Source organism: Streptopelia decaocto (assembly GCF_964273445.1).
Source record: "Streptopelia decaocto genome assembly, chromosome: 4".
NCBI lineage: Eukaryota > Metazoa > Chordata > Aves > Columbiformes > Columbidae > Streptopelia > Streptopelia decaocto.
The window spans coordinates 70,326,514-70,350,539 of NC_138658.1; the positions used below are offsets into that span (position 1 = coordinate 70,326,514).

At 39.1% G+C, this 24,026-nt stretch overlaps 1 protein-coding gene across 3 annotated transcripts in view; it reads left to right on the forward strand.

The window, feature by feature from the left end:
• Positions 1-24,026, forward strand: part of FAM53A (family with sequence similarity 53 member A) — a 70,267-nt gene that overhangs the window by 13,214 nt on the left and 33,027 nt on the right. For 2 of the 3 annotated variants that reach the window (XM_082051733.1, XM_082051732.1), the window contains 3 exons: positions 8,691-8,936; positions 15,812-15,866; positions 18,158-18,957. In XM_082051733.1, the coding sequence (XP_081907859.1) occupies positions 8,859-8,936; positions 15,812-15,866; positions 18,158-18,957 (933 nt within the window). In that variant the 5' untranslated portion in view covers positions 8,691-8,858. The remainder of the gene's footprint in view (positions 1-8,690; positions 8,937-15,811; positions 15,867-18,157; positions 18,958-24,026) is intronic. The other variant, XM_082051734.1, reaches the window with a different exon arrangement.

The following is a 24,026-nucleotide window of genomic DNA, read 5'->3' on the forward strand; positions in this document are numbered from 1 at the left end:
TCAGTAGTAGGGCCAATTAATCTTCATCTGCATTTTTTATTTTGTTTGTTTGTGGTTTTTTTTTTTTTTTTTTTGCAAGCCTTAGAGTAAAATAATCTTGTGGGTCTTGTATAATCTGAATCACTTGCTGTAGTGGGAGTGTGGTAGGCTTAGGTTGGTGGTATGTATATTTGTTCAAACACTCATTCTCTGTATGAATTATTATTTATAATGAATCTGAATTCTGAATCTTGCTGGAGGCTTTGTATACTAAATAAATACTTCCATTGGTTTTAAATAGAATATTTATAAAAACAGTATGCGGAGGTGGAAATAACTTGTGTAGGACCTGAGCTCCAAGCTTTCAGTATTATCATAGACTGAAAGATCCAGTGATGCTCCTAAGTGGTGAGTGCACACTAGGTTTTGTTCTGCTCAGCTTAAACAGGCAATAATGCTTAGTTTGAGCTAGCATATTCTCGAGATAATGACTGTTAGCTCATTTAGTTCATAATTATGGCAGAAGCAAAGGGCTTGGTGTTCATGTGTAAAAAAACCCTTCATATACCAGAGTTTCTGTTCCCCAACACTTTGCAACATAGGCTTGTGCTTTCTGCAGTAATGCTGAGAGAGAGTCCAAATTGTACATTGCAGTGCGATGACTGGCCATGGGCTGATGGCTCATTCAAATGGAACTCCAAACATAGATGTAAACATCCTTCAGCAAGATTAATGAAATCCTTGCCTGTCATTTAAATAGTTGTAGATTATTTTAGGAAGGAGAACGTAAGTAACAGAAGCATCTTGGAAAAGCAGCTTGATGCAGCTCATCCATTGTCCTGTCTGACAGAGATACTCTAGAAGATGCAGGATGACTTCTCCGTGATGTTAATGTTGGGTCTTCCTTGAGTCTAAAAGACAGGTATAAATCAGGATTTATACATGGATTGAGTTCTTACCCATAGTTTTCTGTGGTGATATGTTCCTTGTTTTAATGAGGGATGACCTGGAAAAAGTCTCTTGAGTTTACTTGACTTTATAAACTGTGACTAAGGCTTAACATCCCACATCTCCACTCTTGCTTTGCCGTTTTGGAAGGAGACATTCCTCTTAATTTGAAAACAAACCCAAACCACTTGATAGTAACTTGAGAAACAAAGGGTGGTATTTATTACAAACAACAGTTTATCATGTAACAGAGTAAAATCTTCTGTTTCTAATTGGAAGTTTATTAAATGGTTTGAGGTCTTTATTTTGTATGTGTTTCATCCAAGCTGGATGAATTCTGCACCTGAAAAATGAGAAAACACTACAGCAGAGTATTACCCTTAACCTCTTCCCAGCACGTCATCTGCCTGCAGATTTTGCAAACTGGAAACCACCATCTAAAGCCAGGATATTCTCTTGGGTTTAGTCATGGTGCTTCTCCTTGCAGGTTTTCTCCATCTCACACTGGAGCCTTTGAACAAGGTCTATTTTTTCAATCAGAAAACTCAGAGTACTACTTGTTCCCTGTGAGTTCAAGAGATTTGCCAAAATGTGTTGGATTTTGTTAAGTAAAACTGAGTCCAAAGGCTGAATGTGATGGTTGAGGCTTTGCTTCCTTCTCACAGGAGCTCTTGCATCTGAAGCGTGGGAGAAGAAATGAGTGTGGAGGATGGAGCCTTAATTTAGGAATGGTTTATATTGTCACAGCTGTCTCAGTGACCAGTTGGTGTTAGAGTGATGATGCTTTAGGGTCAAAACGCAGTGAAATTCTGGACTCCATAGTGACTTTCTGCATTTGAAGTGAGTGGATCTGATTCTTAGTCTCGTCTGTTTCTGGAAGCAATAACAACCCAAATCCCACTTTTTCCTTAGGATGGTGGAATATAGTCCTGTCTTGCACAGACAGTTTTTTTGAGCTCTTTATTGCTTGTGCTTCCTGAGCTTGTGGAATATCTAAGAAATGTGACTTCAGTGGCCATCAGTTAATATAAAAGATGCCTTGTAGTGTATTATTCTTGTCCCCCTTTGCAGTTTTATGCTGGAGTTGTGGTAACCTTAATCCAGGCTTGAACACCTCATACTATTGAGGCTTCCTTCTAATATAAACTGGCTTATGAAAACACCGCATGGAGAAAGCAGAGAGATGCTGTATCTCAATAAATATCTCTTTAGTCTTTAAAAGAAACTCTGAATCGCACGTGTTGGAACCAACCTGTTTGGCTTCACTTTAAGTTCTAGCACGTGTAGAGGGTCTTGTTGAGCCCTAACTTACTTTTGTCACTTCTGAACTCTTCAGGAAGAGGAATGACTATTTAAACAGGATTTGCTAGATAATTGTGATACAATTTCTATAGAATACAAACTGTGGCTATAAACCCTACTCTTTCTTCATCCCTTTTGTTCAGAAACCTTTGCTCTAATACACTATTTTTACACTTTTGTGATAGTTAATTGTGCATTAAGAAAGGTTCGCGAAAGTATAATGTACTGGAAACTGAGGTGTCTAGCACCTGTCCCCCAAACACATTGATGGAGAATTCTGTAGCTGCAGGAAACTTTTTAATTAAAGATCTGTTGTTTTGGTGTTTATTTTAATTTTTTTTGGACTTTGTGGAATTTTGAAAGGTTGCAGAATAACTGCAGATTAGTGCTAAAAAGGATAGAGACCAAATAGTTCTCTTTAAATGCCTGCTATGGAACCTTTCTGGGCTAGAAGTTATTATTAATAGACTTGTGTTACATGGAATGCTTAGCCTCCCTCTGAACTTTTTAGCGCTGTGGCAAATAATGTGTAGTTTTAGGAGTGGAATGTTCTTTTTCCATTTGGAAGCTTGAATTTTGCATTGCAAGAAACGAGACATTATGTAGCTTTTTTTTCAGATGGCATGAAGTATTAGTGTAACAGTTTCTAAAAAGTTTGTCTTCCAACTTAGTCTTGCTTCAAGCATAACTTAGACAGGCCAGACAATGCCCTGTTAAAACTTGATCAGTTTTGCATGATGTTTCAATTTTGAAATGCTTTGTGGATGCTGCAGAAAGTGCCCGTAGACAAAAAAAATCACAACCTCTTTCGTCTAGAGTCAGTAGCAAACTCATCTAGATGTGGAGTTAGTACTGCTGGCATGATTAGCTGCTTTGGCTTGCTGAAGCAGAGATAATATTTTAAAGGACCTACTTATCCGAATTGGAATTTTGACTCTAGCTAATCCTTTTCTTCTACTGGGAGCTGGCTAAGTATGTCTTTATAGGGTTGTGGGTAATAAGGGTTCAATGTAGGTCTGAGCAAAGAGTGGGAAATAATATGAAGGAATAGAGAAGGGGCAATGATCCTCTGTGTTCTCACTGGGTAATTTTAGTACCATGGGCATAAAAAATGGAATTGGGATCAAGAAACACCTACATTTGTGTTATGGGAAAATCATCTAAAATCTTGTGATCTTTTCTCCTTCATCCAAGATGGAACTTCCAGAGACAGAGGAGAAATTGTTAGAAGTGTTTTGAGCAAATGTAAATTTTCCCAGCGAGATGAGCTGTTGCTGGAACATTTTGTCCTGCAGGATGCAGAGGAGGAGGAGTGGGTTGGAAATGAGTCTGGCTGCCGTACTCTCTGAGAGCCAAGAAGAGATTTTTTTGAATTGGCTTTATGCTCTTCATCAGGACTCTTCATCTCTTTGAAAGTAGGCTGTCAAATTGGATGAGCCTCTGACATCCTTTAATTGACTGGGGGGTTGGGCAATACATATTTTTAGTCGTCTTCCCAAAAAAGACCTCAGTGATGTCACTGAGAAGATACGGAATTCGTGACACGAGCACTTTTCTTCTCTCTCCACCCTTAATTTTGGCAGAGATTTTACAAATCATTACTACTTGTGGCTCAACTCTTAAAGAATAAAACTTCTCTTCTTTAGTTGTGCTGTAGAGATAGAACAATAAATCTTTTCTTGGACTTCAGAATGTGTCGTAGAACAAAACTTGAAATCAGAGATAGTGGTGATACTGATTCCATCACAACTCATTTTCCAAATGTGAGGAATGTTAGCTTTGGCTTGCGTTGGGAGTTTGGTTTTTCTATTTTATTTTTTATTACTTTTCATTAGTCTACCTTTCAGCAATAAAAATAACTTCTCTTCCCCCCACCTCTCACCTCTTACCACCTCAGCTTAAGGAGATCCTGGTGAGATTAAGTCTCTCCCAGGACAGAGACTGACTAACATCTTTTGTTATGTGTATTTATCTTGGATGGCTCAGCTTTCTCTGTTCTACCTAATCAGGCTCCATAGAGGAGAGTGTGCTAAGGGAAGAATGGTCACAATCTTGTAGGACTTCATCCAACTTGGAGAACTAAGAGCTATTATTATTACCTCAAGTCTTGCAGGATCTTAGTGTTTGAACTTGCATGCCCGGCTCAGCTGCTGCCTGTAGAGATGTGGTGACAGCAAGAGGTGTTTTTGGGGTACAGGTTGTACGGAAAGCGGGGCATGTCCTTGCAGAACTTGATTGTGCCAAGATCTCTGTTGCGAGGCAGCTGAAGAAATGCAAATTCAGCAGGATCCACATTGCCTTAACAGGGATGGTCAAATGGTTCCTGTTACTGAAAATCCAATTAGTTTGAAGTGCCAAGCAGTTGGAGAGGGTTTCAGCCTGATAAGCAGAGAGGGTGTGATAAGTAGACACTGAAAAAGAAAGTTAGCTGCCTTTCAGATGTGGAAGGAGAGCATGGTGGAAAAAGTACATAAAATAAATAGCTTACTATCTCTGTGGTTATATTAGATACATACCACAGCACAGGACCTTGAAAGAAACAAACAAACACCTAAAAATGTGAAAATATCATGAAGAGTCTTCTGGATTATAAGTCATATCCTTCTAGGAGATATTGAGAGCCAAAAGCTTGTAAGGCTTGAAAATATATATTCATAAAGGTTTAAAATCATAACGGTATAATGAAGATAAAGTGACTTTTAATCTCCTGTCTCCTAACAAGCAATAATAATTAGCAAAGATGAGGGAAATAATTGCTAGTAGAGCATAAATAGCTGAACTAGAGTGAGCTGGGACTTGGGTCAGTTTGAGTGCTGAGGCTGCAGGGGTGATCTCAGATCCCTTTGGACTGGTCAGTTTGACTAGTCAAAGGAGTATGGATTGGAAAAACAGGAGCAAAACGTGTGAACCGTCTTCCTAATTATAGGAGAATGTGCCTGGCTCAGTGTGGGAAATGCTGTAGTTGGACAGGCACCTTGACAAGCAGCATCAGCATCCCACAACATGTCTGCACAAGTGTTTGTGTCCAGTTCATGGTAACCCAGACTGGGGAACTGATCCAGCTGGAAAACAACCTCTCCCAGAAACAAAAGGAAGTGCTTTGGTTTTATCCAACTATCAACATCCCTTGATGTAGTTGTCTGTGTTGTAGCAAAAACACTTGTCCTGGCACACTGCTGTGGGCAATGAATAGCTAGAGAAGAAAATGTGTTGATGGTTCTGATGGCAGCCGAGGTCTAACTAACTGCAACCTAGAGTGGCTTTCGCTGGAAGAAGTGTAATGGTGGACATATTTTTTCCAGTTAAGCATTCGTTATGTTGTCATTAGCAAAAAAGGACCACCCAGTAGGAGCAGATTTGTAGTGTAATACAGTTAGTATGGATGTCCACAGCCTGGTGGCTTGCTTTGGACCAGCGTGCTGAGCATCTCATGGTGGCTGTGGTGCACCTCTGGCTTTGTTTCAGAGTGGATTATTTCTGGTGAGACTGGTCCATGCTGTGAGATGAAACACATTAAAGGAGGATAAGGAGGGAATTTACTTCCAAAGCTTGCTTCTGGTCTGAACTAAAACCCCTACTCTTACGGTTTGTGCTTGGTACTGAGAAACTGAATTTGCTGATGGGGGAACAGTAGAAACTGGGAGCTGATACATGAAGGCATGTCTGGCTAACACCACTCTTTCACCCTTGTCCCATGTAGCCCTTAAATAGACTTAAAAATCTTTCTCGGTGGAGCATGTGTAATTTAAAAAAGTATTGCTAGTAAGTGTGAGTTGCTAAAAAGAGAAACCTTTTTTTTGGAATTCCCTCTTTGCTTGTGTTTCGGAACTGGTTGGGTTGCACACAGGAAGGGCCTGCACGGTTGCAACTACTTTCAGTACCTGGTAGGATTTAGGAATGTGGATAACTATACAAGTTAGTCTGATTCTGAAAGTGCCATGTTTCTGTGGTTTCATTTGCCTCCCTTTTATCCTCTCATAAAGCTGAATGTATTGGGTCATTAACAGAAGATTAATACTCTTCTGTCCATCTCTTTATTCTATCTTGTATTATGCCGACTTGTGAAACATTTGAATATTAGTAGGAAGAACTAATCAAAGTATAAATACATTGTTGTTAACTGATTACACATCAAAACCTTTTTCCTTCCCTGTCCTTGGTAGTTTTCCTGGTTTTACTTTTTCCTTGACGGAAAAACCACACATTCTTATATGGCCCTTCCAAACAGAAGTGTAATTAAGAACCAGCTGAAAAGTTCAGCAGGTGTTTAACAGTAGCCTCTTAGTTGTGGAAATCTTAATCCTTAACATGACTCTGAAAGTCTTTGTGCCAGTTACTAAACTCCTCAGCTTCAGTATATTTTCTATCTATATATGGACAATTTCTGAACCTAGTCAGCATTTCTTTTGACTTCTATTCTGGATTTATAGGTCTAGTTTTAACTTCACCGGGTTTAAAAGGGATGTGACAATGTTCAGTCATTCTACTCTCAATACTGCTCTGTTTACACACTTGCCATTAAATTTGCACAGCATTTTGTGAGCTGCACTTTGATATGTGCTTACATTGAAAAGGGTAAATGCAACTTCTACTGTGAGTGTATGAGCTTGAGTGTCTTTGATATTTGGCTTGGTGTAATTTCAGAACAAGATGTGGTAAATATTTCAAGGTGCTTTCCTGAAAGATAGGGCACATTCTGTAAAAACAGACTAGTGCAGATACCTGGGCAGCATCAGTTATGGTTGAAGAGTGCTTGTAAGCATCATCTCAGAGAGCAAATAAAAGTAGATATGAGAATTAGGCCAAAAGATGGACAGAAATTATAATTGCGGGACAGTTTTGAGGCTAAAGGAGGCCGTTACGTGGCAGACTTCTATGAAGGTGAAATAGTGTATGGTTAGCATATGAAAATCATTTGAGGAAGTACTTAAAGGCAACAGGTTTAGAAGATAATCAAACATTACCATTAATACTATTAATATCTTAGTTTTAGATGGGTTTAACTTGGGACATGGACTCAAGTGGCTTTTTTTTCTTGTTAGTACTGATAATTTAAGTAGCTGATAAGTAGCAGCATGGAAAATAGTCTGTTTTATGGAAACATTAATTTAAAGTTATTTTCTGCTATTCTCTTTTTTTTTTTTTTTTTTTTGTTACCTTAGACTTTAAAACATAGCAAATGGACATAAGCTTCTGGTGCAGAAGCAGTGTTCCTTCCCCAAGGCTCATGTCGCCTTGTTTAAATTTGTAAATACCTGTGTATGGATCTCTTCCACTTCTTTTATTCCATGAGCGGTCATTGAATACACTTGACCACTTAAATCACAAACACAAATGATTAATGCATGCTACTAATGGATCATCAGCATGAGTTGAGGAAAGATGTTTTGATTAACACAGTAAGGCAAAATTATGGGAAGAGGAGTTCATTGAAGGTAGTGTGAAAAATTGCGATTAACACTAATGTAGACTTGGTTTTGAAAACTGGAAGTGAGTTGGAGATCTGTGGTGAGCCTGAAAGACCTGATGACAGAAGAAGGAAGATCAAGAAGCTCAAGTCCTGTGGGTTTGTTCTGTTTTTTCTTGAGAACTGGAAAAATGAGGAGGATTTGAGGAAAGTACAGAGGTCCATTTGCTGTGGTAAAAGGAACCAGCTAATAAAGACTTTTGGAAGACAGTAAAGAACAATATTGCAGCAGTTACGGGTTCCTGATGCTAAGGGAAGAGAGGGGAAGAAATTATATAGAGGATGCTTAGGATAGAAAGAGGCAGCTGGTGAACCTGGTGCTTTTGATTTAGATGACTGCTCACAGAACAAAGGTATCTAAGCTTTTGTCAGTGATGCTTTTACGTGTATGGTAATCTGTCCTGCTTACAAGCTTAAGATCTGGTGTTTGCTGACAGGTAGCAATTACATAACCTTTAAAATAGAAGAACCACAGGGAATATATTAAAAGTAGCTGAGGGTTTGGAAAGCTGGGAAGCGTTTGAGCTACCCACCACTCCACTCTGCTTTTAAGAAGTGTCTAGTGATGAAACAATGTGGTAGAAGGTCTTAAAATAGCAAAGAGCGTTAAACGTTCAGAACAGGGTGGTAAGTATCTGCATGTTTCATATGCTGTTCTAGTACACCTGGCTAAGGCTTCAGTAGTAGTTTAAATGAGGGAAAGCTTAAGCCTTTCCTTCTGCCTTGGATAAAAATCTGAGGTACAATCAGTTTAATAATAGGAAGTGGCCAAATAACATCCTCGTCTTTACTATGTATGAGTCTCATCTCCCGTCGGAAGTTGTAATCAATAGTATGCTTTCATTAATAGAGACATCTAATCTGAAATGCCAGGCAATAGCATTGGCCACAGAGTGGTTTACTTGCACGAACATGAGTCCTGTTGTTACAACACTAATTGTGATGTACAGAAGAATTTTTCTGACTCTTTCCTTTTTCTGCCTCAATTTTACAGAAAACCAGACATGACACACTGACGGCATTTGGAAATAAACTTTGCGATAAGATGGAAGAATAAATCTCGAGACTTTTAACCAAAACAAAAATGGCTCATGAGTATTGAAACAAGAGACCGAAGAGCCTCCAATACTTCTGTGTGAGCAGTGGAAAAGGAACAACTACCATGGTAACACTAATAACAGAAAAGCTGCAGAACCAGAGCTTGGATGATCTGACGTGTAAAACGTACAGTATTAATCTGGTAAGGATCTACCAAAATAATACGTGAATGTGAAATGCAAAGTAGGTTAAAAGTAACTCGAAACTACATAACAAATTCAAGAATGTAGATCAGTCAGAATTCGGCTGTTTAAGTTAGGATTGGTTTGCAGGGTGGATAAGAGTTGTAAGGGGAAGAAGTGAAGCTTCAGTGTATGGTCTGTCTTGAAGTGAGGGTTTCTTAGTTTAATGATCTTTTTAACCTTCTAGCTTCATTTTAAATAATCAGCAAAAAGCCTGTTATCTTCACAGAATAAAGTTTTCTAATAATTGAAAAGAACTATTAAAACTTCTCAGAATTCTTTTTTTCCCTAACAAAAAACACAAATGCTTGTATGTGGTGAAGTTTTCTTCATATAGCTAAGTGCTTGATATCTGATAACAGTATTTACTTACAGAAGTCACTGACCACCATGTAGGTAACTATCAGCTCTGGGCAGAAGGAGAACAGGTCATTGGGTAAATACACTTGAACTGAAAGACAGGTTACTGACTATCAGACTTGTTGATGTTAGTAGATCCTATTTTATCAGTGTCTCAGATGCCTGGTGCTCTGAAAAGGGCTCTAATATTTACTGGAATTTTTTTTTTTTGGTGGTTTAATCTGTGTGTATGGTTCAAGCATGTTATTGAGACACTAAGGAATCTATTCTCTTCACATTTCACTTGTGAAAATGAGATATTATCTCTGCTGCAGGGTAAGTAGTGCAAAATTGTCTCCTGTCAATTTGGGTCTCCACCTGAGAACATATTTTTCATGTAACACACTAGCCTTGTTTCACTGACTTTAATTGCAGTGGCACCTTCTGTACATCAAACTTCAGGGTACCAATGGGACACAAAAATATTAATTTGGCTAAATGTCAAAGTATTGTTCAACTCCAGTGCTGTTATTTTTTTTTTAAATGATGAAAGATGCAAACATTGAACCTGAATCGTGCTCAGTTACTTTAACAGTAAAATTCTGCCTCTGTAACTTGTACTTAAGTAGCTGAGCTGCTGCTTTATTTACTGCACAAGTCCAAACCGGGTGAAGCGTATCCTGAATACGATGGAGTTTGAGCACAACCATCTGCAGTTCTCATATGGGAAGTGCGTGACCCTTTGTCCAGTACTCTGTCCTGTAAGGATGTCTAATAGACATTAATCAAATTGTTTTATTTTTAGAAGTGTAACAGGTCCATTTAGAGTTCTTCTTATAACTAACTTGGTTTTACTCTCTTCACCTTAAATATGTGCTATTCTTGAAAGACATATAGAAGGACTTGGAATTATGTTAACCCTTGTAGAAGTGCTTATTCAACTTGCCTTTGTTTCAGCTAGCTTGATGAAGCACTTGAGATACGAAGTTTGTAGGGGACTCTACTGTGTTCTTGATCTGGTTTTGGACCAGAGACTGAAGAGAGCAGAGAAAGATGTATCACTGCTTTTATATTCTGTGCAGTCTATACAGGAGTGTGTTGGCATGCTGTAATGTGTTGTGGGTTTCCTGTGTTGTTTTTTTTTTTGGTGCGTGTGGTGGATTTTGTTTGTTTTTTGTTGTTAATGTTTTTTATTTTTTTTATTCCTGTCCTTATCTGTACTTACAATAAAACAGGGAAAAGGAGGAGTAAAGTGGAATGGAAAACGGCAGATGATATCTCATTAGTTGTGTCATCCACACCCCTCCTTCTCCCCCACCTTAATCTGTCAAATAATTCGTTTTGTAAATGCTTTAGTCCTTGGAGAAAATGCATTCTGAGGCCAGGGACAGGTTCTGTTTATACAAAATTGCAGATGAAAAAGTGTGGAAATCATGAAGTATGGTGTAAAATTTAGAAAAAAGTGTGAATAAAAGTATGCAACTAGGTTACTCCCTCTTGAAAAGGATTTGTGGGAGCACATGATGGCTTCTTGACTAAAACATCAACCTAAGATAATAAAAACCACACTTTTGCACTAGTAAAGGCAACTACTAAATTTTAATAAGGGAAAAGACTGTTAGTGTGGGGGTCTTGAATCAGCTCTAGCACATTTAGACTTCTTGGCAAGAAGTTCATAGTAATGCTGTACTTACTTCTAATAGCAACAACGATTTACAGCAATTGTAAAATGGTCTTGCCTGCACCTTTCATTACTTGCGCTGGCACAAAGTTCTGTGGGACCATGTGGTGAGTCCTCTTGTGAGCTGATGGGAGGATTAAGAGTAACCTTTTTTGCCTGGGTTAATGTTAACCCTTATCAGTTTAATGATCCCTTTCACAGTGTGTCTGCACTGTCCTCGCCCTGGCACAAATAGATAAAATAGCTGGGGAAAAGCTGTTCTGTAACACAGCTCAGAAATGAGGGCTATAAAAGAAAGAAAAGTTAGCTCTTTCAAAGCTGTTTACCTCCTAGCTATCTGAGCTGGGCATAAAGACAGCATATGTAGGACATAATATGGTTTTTCATTTGTGTAACCTGTATGATAACTGAGTACGTTGTAAAACACTCACTGTAGCATTTCTTACTGCTCTGTTAAATGACATGCTAATTTTCCAAACTGGTGTCACTAATTTTGTCAGTACACGCTCATTATGTTGCACAGTCTTATGCTGCACCCGTCTATAGGAGGGGTGAAAAAAAACAACTCAAAACACCACCACAATTTGCTTTCCTGCTGTAGAAGCAGGAAGGTTGTCCCAAGCTTTTATCTCAGGTGAGCACTGTGGCTCACAAGGCAGAGTAATATCCCTAGTTGGTTGACTCTCCCTCACAACAGTGGGATGTTCTGCAAGCATATTATTGGTTTAATGAGTTGACAGCATCATTAAATCAAGTAGTTGGTCTTTATTTCCTTGAACATAAATCTCTTGAACCTTAAGAGTCTTGAGGGTTTTTCTGTATGTTCTGGCAAAGCTCGCACTTTTTTGGTATTCATGTAGAAGCTGGTGTTGGTTTGTGAAAAGCAGTGTGTGAGATGCAAGAATTCAAGGTCAGGTATTAAGAAGGAAATGTGAGCATCTCCAGGTGAGCACTTGTGGAAGGAAGAAGCTCTGTTATAAATCTATTCTGTGCATGTGGGTCTTCATGAGTTTTAATTTTATAAAGCTGACTTGTGTTGGAAGACTTAGAATTGGGCTGACTTCCTTGGATGGAAAGCCACTTGCTGAAAGACTTGAGGGCTGAGACTAAGATGTGACTTGACTTAATCCCTTCTTCACATTCTGAAAAAAAGGTCAAATACTTCTCACTCCTTCGTATCTAGTCGTATTCGAAGGATATTTAGTAGAGAGATGGAGGTCTGGCGTGGCCTATTCAAACAGTTAAAGTCACTTATATAGATGGTGGTGGTGAAGTTGGTACTGGAATAATTAATGCTGACCTTCCTGTGGCTTGGGAAGAATGCTGAGAAATTGAAGAAATTCAAACATATGTAAAAAACAGAGAAATTTTAAAATCACAAAGATCAAGAAGTCATTCTGAGAATAATGAGGAGGATAGTACAGGCCATGAAGTTCTTCATGTAGTTGATTGGAGTGTATGCAGAATAGCCAGAATTATTTTTGTTATAGCTGGGTCTTCGCTAGCAAAGAACCCTTAAACTTGTGATGTAAACTATAATTAATTATTAGTCTCATTTGTGTGCCTCTTGTATTTACTCAGTTCAAGACTAGGTTTCTTTTGAAGTGAATATTTTAACAAAAGAACAGTTACTAAGTCTCAGTAAACTAATTTAAACTTGCAGTACTGTCCTAAATGTCATAACACGTGATTTCTTTTGTGCATTTGGAGAGACTACGCTCAAAAGAGGTTCTGCGTTTGAACAAGCATTTCAAAATACACCCACTTTCTTGCACGAAGCAAACAATTCCAACCTTAGGTGGAACTTGTGGTTTCACTGTTTTGCGTGTCTCTATCATGAAAAAACGTGCTTGCCTTCTTTTTGTGAAAAGTTCCCAAGCAGCATCAGATTTTGGTGCTTTTTTAAACATCAGCAAGCAGTAGTTGGAAAATTGACGTGCATGACCTCTTGATTTCAGGAAAATTGCCTTGTTGAATACTTTGGCCTTATTCTAAGGAAGATTTCCTTCACACATAGGGTAGCAGACTTCCCTATAGAGGTTCTTCTCTGGTATAATTTTTAAAAAGCTCTTAAATGAGGAAGCTTCAGGAAGCTCATAGCACAAAGGGAATGACTGGGGGAGGGCAGAGTGTGGCCAGCCCAGGGGAGCTGATAAACTGGTTCAGTGCCCTGTGACAGTAATATCTAGTGGGACTTCTGCCATGTGCTGTAGAGATAAAAAGATCCTCCCTCCTATAAACCATTTACAGCTTGATAGAGTCAAGTCTGGACTTCCAAACATCATTAAAATATACTGCCAGGTAGTGTCTCCAAGTATTTTTAGTTTCAGTTATAGAAAGCCAAGTACATCGCAAAAAGGAGATTCTTTCTTCTCCCTTTAGTCATCCTTGAGCCTTCACTGGAAGTGGTGCAGCTCACTGTCCCTCTTCTGCACGTGGTATCAGGTGTGACATTCTTAGTGTGGGCTTTTGGTCTCAATCTCCGAAGAATTAGCACTTTTTTGTAACTTCACAGGATTCTGTGTAAACGATCACTTAAGAGAACAAGTGGTAGTTGTAGTATGTCTGCTTTCTTGTAGAATTGAGCACTGAATTCTCTAGAAGCTGATCAGAAATGGCTGTAAGGATGGGGCTGCTGTCTGCATTAAAGAACGTCACTGTCATTCTCTGTAGCATGGATAGTCTGTGTGTGTACAGTCCCACTCCTTCCATGTCCCCCTTGAAAAATGCTCTCAGTGCTTTGCAGCTGTCAAAAGTGTAGTGGTTCAGTCTCTACCTGATAGACAAGGCTTTTTAAGGTGGCTAAAGTGCAGGTAATTAAATAACTCGGACATCTGATGAGGAGCTTGTTAAAGATGCATTTGGCTAAAAACTATTTGCAAAAACTATAAATCAATCTCATAATTGCCACAGGGGATTGTCCTTGAGGTTCTGTTCCTTCTAAGCGTCCAAGATCTTTACCGGTGTGAACAGTCTTTTAAACATCCTTATTACGATGATTAAGTCATTCTTATTGCCCTTTTCCATGTGGTTCAAGATATATTAGCTTTAAAACTTTTTGGCATGGAATTCTGTTCCAAAAATATATTTTTCTTAGCTATTACCTGAAAGTTGAATAGGCTGGTATTGTCTCTCACTTGGAGAAAACTGGAGAGGGAGGAATTGGCTGAATAGCCTTTAAGTTTCTAATTTGTGGTTGGTTTTTTCTCTCCTTCAGGGATAGCTGAAATGTAATTATTATTGTTACCTAAATGTGCTCTTGTGTTCCATATGATACCTTAGTAGCTGTTTAGAGTAAACAATTGAGACTAGTTTTTAAGATGTGTGGTATATAACTGGCAACTACAGTTCTGAAAAGCAAACTAGAAAAAGTGATTGCTGCTCCTGCTGTCAAGTTGCAGACTTCAGATGGTTTGAAAAGGGCTAATTAACTACAAATCTGATGGAGATTCAGACTTGGAGTCCTGTTATTTACTTAAAGTAGCCTTCTTTAAAAACAAGTTACAAATGCATCTACAGATGCAAATATAAAGGAAAAATCAAATGGCTTGTCTCATATGCAGACATTGATTAAAAAAGAAGATTAAAAATCTAATTGCTGCCCTGTTCTTACATGTGTTCCATTATTTCCTACCTCTAAAACAATAACACCAAGGGAATATTGCCATAATTTAGCATTTGTGTCTCGTATGTGGGGCTCAGGGATATAAAATTGTCACTAGTGCTCTGTGTTGATACACTGCAAGAAAGAAAAACTTTGTAGCCCAAGCATGTTTGTTTAAAAATTGACTTTGTATCTGGGAAGGAAGTGTATGTACAATGCTATCGTCTTTGGCTATACACAAAAAACAATGTTCACATAAATTGTGTTGCTCTCTTCTTAGAGAAATCTTCCTTTCCATCCTGAGGTGGTGATGGGGGAATAAATAATGGCCCTTGGGCTCTGACGGAGCCTTAAGCAATTTATTTATAACTCCTCTGTAGGAGGCTGGGTAGCAAGGTCTATTATTTGTTTGAGAAATCTAGACCCTTTGTAGTAACGTTTTCTAGGTAAAATTAGCTATGAAAATGGAAGACATTCTGCATTCAAACCTGTCTTACTGTGCAGATGCTGCTGATGAAGCTTAATCATAAATTCTGAAGCCCTTTATGCACAAATTTAGTTTCAAGTATGGCTTTTGCATTGTTTCTGAGTAGTGAACCATCACCAATAAACTCTTGGTTTCAAAAGCTGTTAGTCTCAAAAGATTTTTCTAATGGCTTTTGTACTTTTAAGAAATAAGAAAGCATTACCCTACATTGATTCTTAAGAAAATGTAAAATACTAGCAAATCCTAATTTGGGCAATGTTCATTCTGGGGCCCCGTGAGAGTTTGTATATTTAATTTAGATAAAGCTATTCCTGTCTCTTAGTTTAAGGTGAAGGGTATGTTGCTTTTCACACTTAAAATTGAAAATAGACACCCAGCTGTCACCCTGTAACTTCCTCTCCACTGAAATGAGAATTTTATCAAAACTTTTCCATTAAGGGTGAATTATCACCTTTAATTTTGTGGTTTATTCACATGGGGTGACGTTGCAACTCTTGAAACAGTTTGATACTCAGCAGTATATCAGAAAACATTACAAATAGATGCCAGAGGTTTTGTTTAGAAAGATCAACTGTTCAGGAATTTCTTCCACATACTCAGCAAAACCTCATATTTTTAAAGATGTGGTTAAATGCACATATAGGGAAACTGAATGCTGCATGCAGTTTCCTTGGTGTATGTTCTTTCGCACAGTTAAAACTTACTTTTTTCTGATTAATTTCAGTACTCGTCTGAGAAGCTGAACAAAAGTGGCAGCTTGTTCCCTTTCGAAATCAACGGTAAGTTCTTCGGAACCCTCAGCTGTGTTTTACTGAGGTAATTGGTGTAGCAAGCAGCCTTTCTTTTGTAAATAAGGTGAGGGGGATGGAGCATGCTGCTGTAGGGCCTGCTGGTTTAAGCTGGTCTGTGAACAATACTGGGAATAGCTGGTTGTTAGTTTTGTACTTGTGATCTGCTTTGCATAGTAAAAGCCCTTGTAACACTTGTTTTTTGGTTCGGTATCTGCTATAGTGCACAGAAGCAGAGCAATGCTGGTTTGCAACCAGCAGAAAGCTCTCACATCTTCACGCACCTCCTTACATCTTTGTCACACAGAATATCCAGCTTGATGCAAACCACTAATTGAGGTCCAGTGCGCTCATACAAGTGCTATTTGCTTTGGCAAATAAGAGTAAATCATATCTAGAAAAAAAATGAAAATGCTAGTTATTTGTATGTAAACTTTATACTGCTTTATTAAGGATGGACTCAAAATTGTGCATGTTCTGCTGTGTCTTGAAGTGTGGAGGATTTCTATTTGCTCAATGGGATTCCTCCTAAAAATGTGCATCTTGGTTTGTGTGAGGTTTCAGAGGGAAATGGCGTTTTATCTTAAAAACCATTACTATGTAAACAGTGAAAACACATGTGCAACTCTTGTTGCTTTTTTTTTTTTTTTTTTTTTTTTTTTTACAACAAACTTTAAATCAACCTCCCAGCCTGGGAGAAAGCTTCCTAAAGATTTGTTTAAAAATCAAGCCAGTCCAAGCTAGGAAATTGTCCTACAGTAAATGCTAGAAGTTTCAAACATTATCTGGATCCTATTGTGTTTGCTATTTTACTTGCGTTGAATTATGGATGGTCCCTGCCTTGAAGAGCTTACATGCTTAAGGCAAAGCACAGTATGTGGTTGTAGCCATCTGAAAGAATGGAGGAGGAAGGACAGAGGAATTCTAATAAAACATGTTGTTTGAATAGGCCAGCTGTCTGCACAGCTAAATGATTTTGAGACAATGGGGTGTTCTTTAAATAAGATCCAAAAACAGGATAATCCATGACATACTTTGGGCATGGAACATGTACAACTATTTGAGTTTGCAATTTTTAAAGCTACTCAGCAAATCTTTTATCTGTTGATTACTCAAAAACTTAGTTGAGACAGCCAACTATAAGAATATACAAGTATTTAATGTTTCGGGTATATCTAAGTTCTTAAAATAGGCATAGGGGAAAAACTTGGTATTTTAAACATTCTTTCTTTAAAGCTGGGATAAGTGGAACTTACTCAGCTAATTGGTTTAAATTAGCAAATTTTCTAACCAAGCATGAAGCACTGTTAACTGGCCAACAGTTTTGCTGCTTTTCAATTTGCAAATCCAAAGTCTGCTGTAGTTCTTACACTTCATTGTATAATGTGGAGGAACAGCTGTAAAATGTGCAGAATGTTCTCAAAGAAATGCTTTACAAAAGAGTGAGAGGCTTCGCTGGCAGACAGCTTTTAACCCAGCATTGCCACTTCAGATGAGAAGTTGTGCTCTATGGGCTATATCTGTATTCACAGTAAAACTTGCAGGAGGTTCTTAAAGGATACTCGCTTCATCTTATGCATTGAATTAAGAATTTTTTTTCCCTATGCTTTGAATATGAGCTAAAAAGGAAACAAACAGCAAAAAAAAAAGGAAACAAAAGGCAAAAAAGGAAACTGCAGTCTGATTTAACTTTGTACTGTTCCTAATTTAAACTAAGGCTTCTCACACCACAAAATGTGAACGCCCATCTCTTTGACACTTTTCTATAAAAAGGTGTTCCTAATGGAAAAGCATAACAGCCAAATGAAGGACAGCAGTCTATGAAGAGATTATCCTGCTTTATTATTTAAAAAAATAAATAACTTCAGTGTTCCTTGGTGAGTTCTCATGTTACTCGTTAATCCATCTTGGTTATACCTTTGGTTGTTCACTGTTACAGGTTTTAATTGTATTTGCTATGCGCTAGGAAGCAGGTAAGGATGCTATTCCTGTTGCTCGCTAAGAAACACAGTGCTCTAATCTTTCGGTATACAGAAGAATTAATGAGATACATACATACAGGAGTTCCTGGATTGGCTCCTGAAATGCTTTACACTTCACGTTTTTGGAATTTTCTACCTTTTTCAAAATGAATGTTACGTAGTGTGAAATTTTGACTAGGAGATGGGTATTTGTGGCTCGTGCTTCTAAGCTGGAGTTTGATTCATGATTTTACATTAAACGAGGTTTAAAACAAATTGTCTCCTTTGCATCTTTCACCTTTATCTTTCTTTCATTTTCAGAAGACAGTCCTTGGAAAGCTTTAAATGCGGGTTGCCCGATTCAGACTGACACAAGGAATTCAGCTTACCCTTTCCCAGTGTGCCCATTCAGCACCGGCACTGCCAGCAATGGCAGCCTGCAGTGGCAGCAGGAATCTTCCAGTACGACTATGGTGTCAGGATGGATAAGTGAATTAAACCTTAACGAAAACTCGGGTCAACCCTTGGCGCCGCCAACAAAACGCCACTGTAGGTCCCTCTCGGAGCCTGATGAGCTGGCTCGCTGTCGGTCACCATGGAAGCCTGGAAACTCAAAGGTTTGGACTCCTGTGTCAAAGAGACGGTGTAATAGCGGTGGTAGCGCTACCTTGCAACGCTGCAACAGCCATGGAAGTGCAACCTTACAGAGAAGCACAAGTATCAGCCTGCCACAAAACATACTGTCGCTAAATAACGTCTTCACCGTCACCAGCTTCAACACGTCGCCGGTTCCCAGACCTTCCTCTGCCAGCAGCGGCTTTGTGGACAGCAGCGAGGGCAGCACGGGCTCCAGCACCCGCTGGAATTCCGGAGGCCCTTGTGACTTTAACCCAAGGCGCCGCCTCTCCCTCTCCCAGGAGCACATCACCGAGACGGGGAATCTCTTGCCTTCAGCCAACAGCACTCCCACCTCCACACCCGAGCTCAGCCGGCGGCAGGGCTTGTTGAGATGCCGCTCGCAGCCTTGCGTTCTGAACGAAAAGAAAAGCCGGCTAAAGCGCAGACGGGAGGAGGATGTACGATGGAACAGACCATCGTTAGACTTTTTTAAAATGACACGGGTGAGATTTTACTTTCCTCGGTGTGTGAGGGGAACTCTTGCAGAAAGGCTATTTCTAGATAAACCGCACTAATTTGTAGTTGTTAATTCACTTCTGTTCTCATATTGATATATGTTGCCTTCAGCAGTACAGTAGGATTCTTATTCTTGCAGGTGCTTTACCCTGTAGCAACTTATTTACTCTTTGCTCCCAAAGCCCAGTTTTTGAAGTCCAGGCTACTTGATATAGAGTACAAAGAGCTATGGAAAGATGCTTGGAGCAGAAGCCAAAGCAAAATGGCTTGTTTTAAAAATGCAAGGAAGCCATGGGGAAAGGAGTAGACAGGGTAGCAAAAAAAGTTATACTGCTGGTACTTGAGAACAGCATATGATGATTTCTAAGTCGTCTTGGTGAAAATCTGTTTGATTTAGTGTCCCTTTACTGTTTGGGTAATTCCATAAAGCTAAATAAGAACATCAAACCCCCCTACATAAATGAATTGACTAAAGAGGCTGCTAATGAGCAGCCAGAAATAGAAGTAGTGTTCCAATATGGTAACTGCAGATGCTCCAGCTCAATGGAGAGGTGTTTTACACTAGTTTTTCAGAATTGGGCTTCCCTCACATGATAGTAAATGTACTGATTTAAAAAACTAGTAGCACTGAATTCACGCCTGCACTTTGTGTGTAATACAAAAGCATGTACACAGCTCATTTTTCAAAGCTTCTGTGTTCACAGAGGCAACAGCTACAGCTTATAACTGAAGAGGCTCCTTTAGTTTCTCTAGATGTAAAACTGAGTCTTACGTTATGGTCAGAGAACACTTTATGCTTATGAGAACATACCCCTGCTGCCTTCAGGAGATACCAGGTGTGGGAGGTTTGTGTGAGTAGTTTAATAGGGAGGAGACAGTTTGCAGAAGTAGCAATGAAAACACAAGGAAAAGGAAGCGCTGCACCAGTATCTCTGCATTTGTTGCACTGTGCAAAAGCAAGCCTGAATAGAATGGGGCTCTGGCTAAAATGTCCAGGCTCTGGTACCTTGGCATTAGTAGGCTTTACACAGAAATGTGTGGGCAAAAATACTAGTATGATACTGAAACTATCTACTGGTGGATACTCACTGAGTTAGCTGGTTCGTGTCCACTTTGCTTGGCTAAAAGTCTGACATCTGTCCTCTTATACCTTTGTAAGACAACTTGAAGGATTTTGTTCTTTAAAAATACAGCTTTTTTGATGAAGCTTTGGCGTAGGTGATAGGGCTGCAAACCATACAGAATTATTTGCTTGCTTATTGACAAGGTGGTAACGGGTTCTGTTCTAGATATGACTGGGCAGTGTTCTGAGTTTGGTTAAGATGCAAGTTTACTAGTTAGCTAATCAGATCTTTCCAGTTTCCCTGTGTTAATCACTGCTGAGATCAGTTTGCTAATCTACTCCAGAAACGTTAGTGGATTTGCCTTTCAACTGTCTGTGCGGTCTAATGCAGGTTTCTTTATTTAAACAGAATGTAAAATTTAAAACCTGCTGGTTTCTTGGCTACACTTGCTGCTTGAGTTCTTCAAGCTCTAGAGCTCAGATGCAGTATTTCAGACTGGTTAGAATTCTATTTCCATTGATCAGATGTCATACCTTCTAAATAATCCATGTAATAGTGTGTATGGAGCAGACCTGATGTAGCCCATGTCTACAGAAGTATTTTTAGCTGTTTAGACTTGCTGCTGAATTGAAGAGGACATGAAGCTGATATTCAGCCAGTCTTGATCACTTTTTCCTGTAAGACCTATTTTGAAATTACGTTTTTGTGGTAAGCTGAGTAGTTTATGTAACCAAGTTCATTCTACGGTGTCAAGGCCTGATGTGTTTTGTTTTGTTTTAATTCAGCTATTTCAGTAGAATATTCCTATAAAGATACTACTGCGTAGTCAAGGGCACAAAGTATAGTTTGGAAATGCCTCAGCTTTCAAACATGTTAAACTTTAATGAAAACATGCATTTAAAAACTATGCAAGTTCAGAAAACATTTGAAGTAAAAATGGAATTAAGTTTTCAAGAAATGTTGGGGATTTTTAGAATGGCAGCTTGTTTGCCCATTACTGTATTAGAAGTCTTACATTTCTTCATAGCCCACCTTCTCCCGTGACAAATGTATATGCTTTGAAACTTACATTGTGGTTCTTAAACATTTCTCACCAAACTTAAACAAAATAACAGCTGTGCAAAATATCATAAGCTAATACTACAGAAGACTTGTTTTGAAGTGTCATACAAAATGTGGATGTGTCCTATATCTGCACGTAGCTCATGAAGGACTACGATAAGGGGAATTTCAGTAAGGCCTCTCTCATATATACTGATGGCTCCTTATTGTTTCCAAAAATACTTTTTCTGTGATTTCAAATTCACTTCTACGTCAGTTAATGAAAGACCTATGTTGAAAACAAGTGCTTTTAAGGATTTTTTTCTTCTAAGCTTTATTGCAGATGTTCTGATTTCCTCAAATCTTCCTAAAAAGCTGAATTATCAAATAGTTGCTCAAAATTGGGTCGGTAATTAATTAGTATTGTTTAGGGAGAACTGAAGTCCTGTGAAGGGAGAGTTCTTACTTTATGGAACAGTGGTATATTGGAGCCCCAGCTGTGTGAGAAGGGGAGTTTGGGGTCCATAGCCATTTGTGCTCTGCAGTCCCCAGAGGCTGGCACTGGAACACCCACCAACATTGCTCAAGGCTTCTCAGCTAGGAGCACTCTCAAATCAATATTTATCAGAACTAAAAGATTTATTTACTTTAACCTGAAGCAAGTGCTGTTCTGTGTGAATAAAGTTCTGGAATAGCTGTGAGTTTGGGTGAAGCTTTAGTTGGGAATAAAGGGGTGAAAGGTGGTTTGGGGTTGGGTGTTTTCTTTTTCTTTAGTGAACTGTCTTTACCTAGTGAGTTCTGGAAAATGTATTGCGTTGATGCTGCTTCAGTCCCTCCCAATTTGCTAAATATAAATGCTAAGCAGTCAAAAGTCTAATTCTGAAAACGAAGCTCCCATTGTTGTTGCTTCTTAAGCTTAAATAGAGCTCATAGGTGAGTAAATTCAGATTGCTATTCTATCCTTATAATCTATTTTTAGTTTCTGTACTTGTTCGCGGTTTGTTCCTTCCACTCTTGCCTCTTTAGTATTCTAATTTGTGCCTTTATTGAAAAGAAGGAAGGAGATCAGACAGCTCTGTTTCTTTCTCTATACTTCGTTTTTGTTTTCTTCCACACACCTTCACACTTCACTGTACCCTCCCTCTGTTTGAGGTTGTATGTCCTTTTGGAAAAGAATACACCATTTCTTCAATTTGCATGGGAAACACTACATTATATTCATTAAAATGAGTAATTAATGTAGAAATAGATGGAAATGATCAGGCAGATTGCTGCACACCACTGTTCAGCTCTCACATAGTGCTAAATTCTGGGAGGATCTTTTTTTGGACTTGAAGCTGAAAATACATACTTGTGAAACTTCAGACATTCTAGAACATGAAGACAGCTGTAAAAACAAGTGGAAAAAAACTGTAGGAAATTATAACAAAATATGATAGCTGTTTTCAGCCCCTAGGGACTCAAAATGACTTTCTCTGTTCATTTATGTGCACAAGAAGAGCTGTATGGGTTGTAGAACAGCAGAACGCTGGATGACCAGACGATCCTTGTGATCCCTTCCAGCCTAGGATTCTGGGATTCTGTGCCTACTTAGTATTTGTTCACAGTCACCTGAATAAGAAGCTGGAGAGTCAATCCTCCTCCTCTGCAGGGATCTGGTCACCGTGGTATTTCAGGATGACTTTGCGTGGCAAAGAGCCTCTCTGGACTTACGCTCTTCTGCAGCTGATAAACCTGATCAGAGAGGCTGCCACAGAAGAAGTAAAGGTGGCATTTATAGAATGTTAACTGCAGCAGGAGGATCGAAATATTTCTTTATTGAAACAAGGAGGAAACTGCTGAGCTTTTTTAAATGTTCTGCTTCATGAATTACGTCAGTTGATCCCGAGGTGTGACAAGTAAAGAACAGCCAAGAGGTTGCACATGTTATTCCGTGTGTAAGCAAGTTTTATTGTGACAGTAAGATTTTATTCTGTTTCAGATCAAACAACACGCTGTAGTTTGAAGTCTTTCTGGTGTTGAACATTCTTGTGCTACTTCTCCCCCAATGCTGTGGTGTGGAGTTGGTATCATGCTTAAAAAGAAACCAAACCACCACACTTTAACACATTTTCTGAAGTGGCATTTGGTCTGTTCAGATAGTTAACACAAAATAGGTGGCTTTATCCAAGTAAGGAGTAGTTTCAGCTATTCAGTACTATGGCATCTTGTGCATTGACATGAGACTATATAAGATAACACAATGAAAAGTTCTAAGGGTCTCTGAACAGTGAAGGAACTTGGGGACTGAAGTTGTGATTTCCTAGCACAGGGCGCTTCTGCCACCTTAGAAATGCTTTGAAGTCGTCTGGGTTTTACACTGGTGGATTTTCTGGGTACTGAGGGAGATCCTAAGTGCCACAGCAGGTCAGGCCAAGCTCTGTGTGTCCTGGCATCCTGCCTCACGAACAGCTGCTTTGAGCCACCCAGGAACAAGGAATGTGCAACGTGATATTTCCTGCATTGTGAAGGCCTGGTGTCTGCCCCTGTGCATCTCGGGGACTTCACACTGTGCATCAGTGGTTCCAACTCTGAGAACTACCCATAGATCTGTATTCTGTTGATGATCTGTTTTTTAACCCTTTACTTTGGACTTCTGCAAGATTGCACACCAGTTTAGTTTCTGTAAACTCTGTTTATCATCACTTTGTCCAAACACCTGAATGCTTGATTTGATTTCTTCCTTGGAGTTTAAGGTCTCGAATGAGCTTGGTAACACTTGGGTAACTTTGATCCTGAAAGTAAACTGAGCTTAAATTCTCTCTGCTTTATTAGTGACTTAATGCTTCAGGTCACAGTGACATCGTGGCTTTGTGGATCTCCATGGCAAGGAGGGCTTCTCTCAGAAGATGGCATCTGAGTCCTAAAGGCTTGTCCAGAACAGCACAACTAGTATCACTTAGGTATGAGGA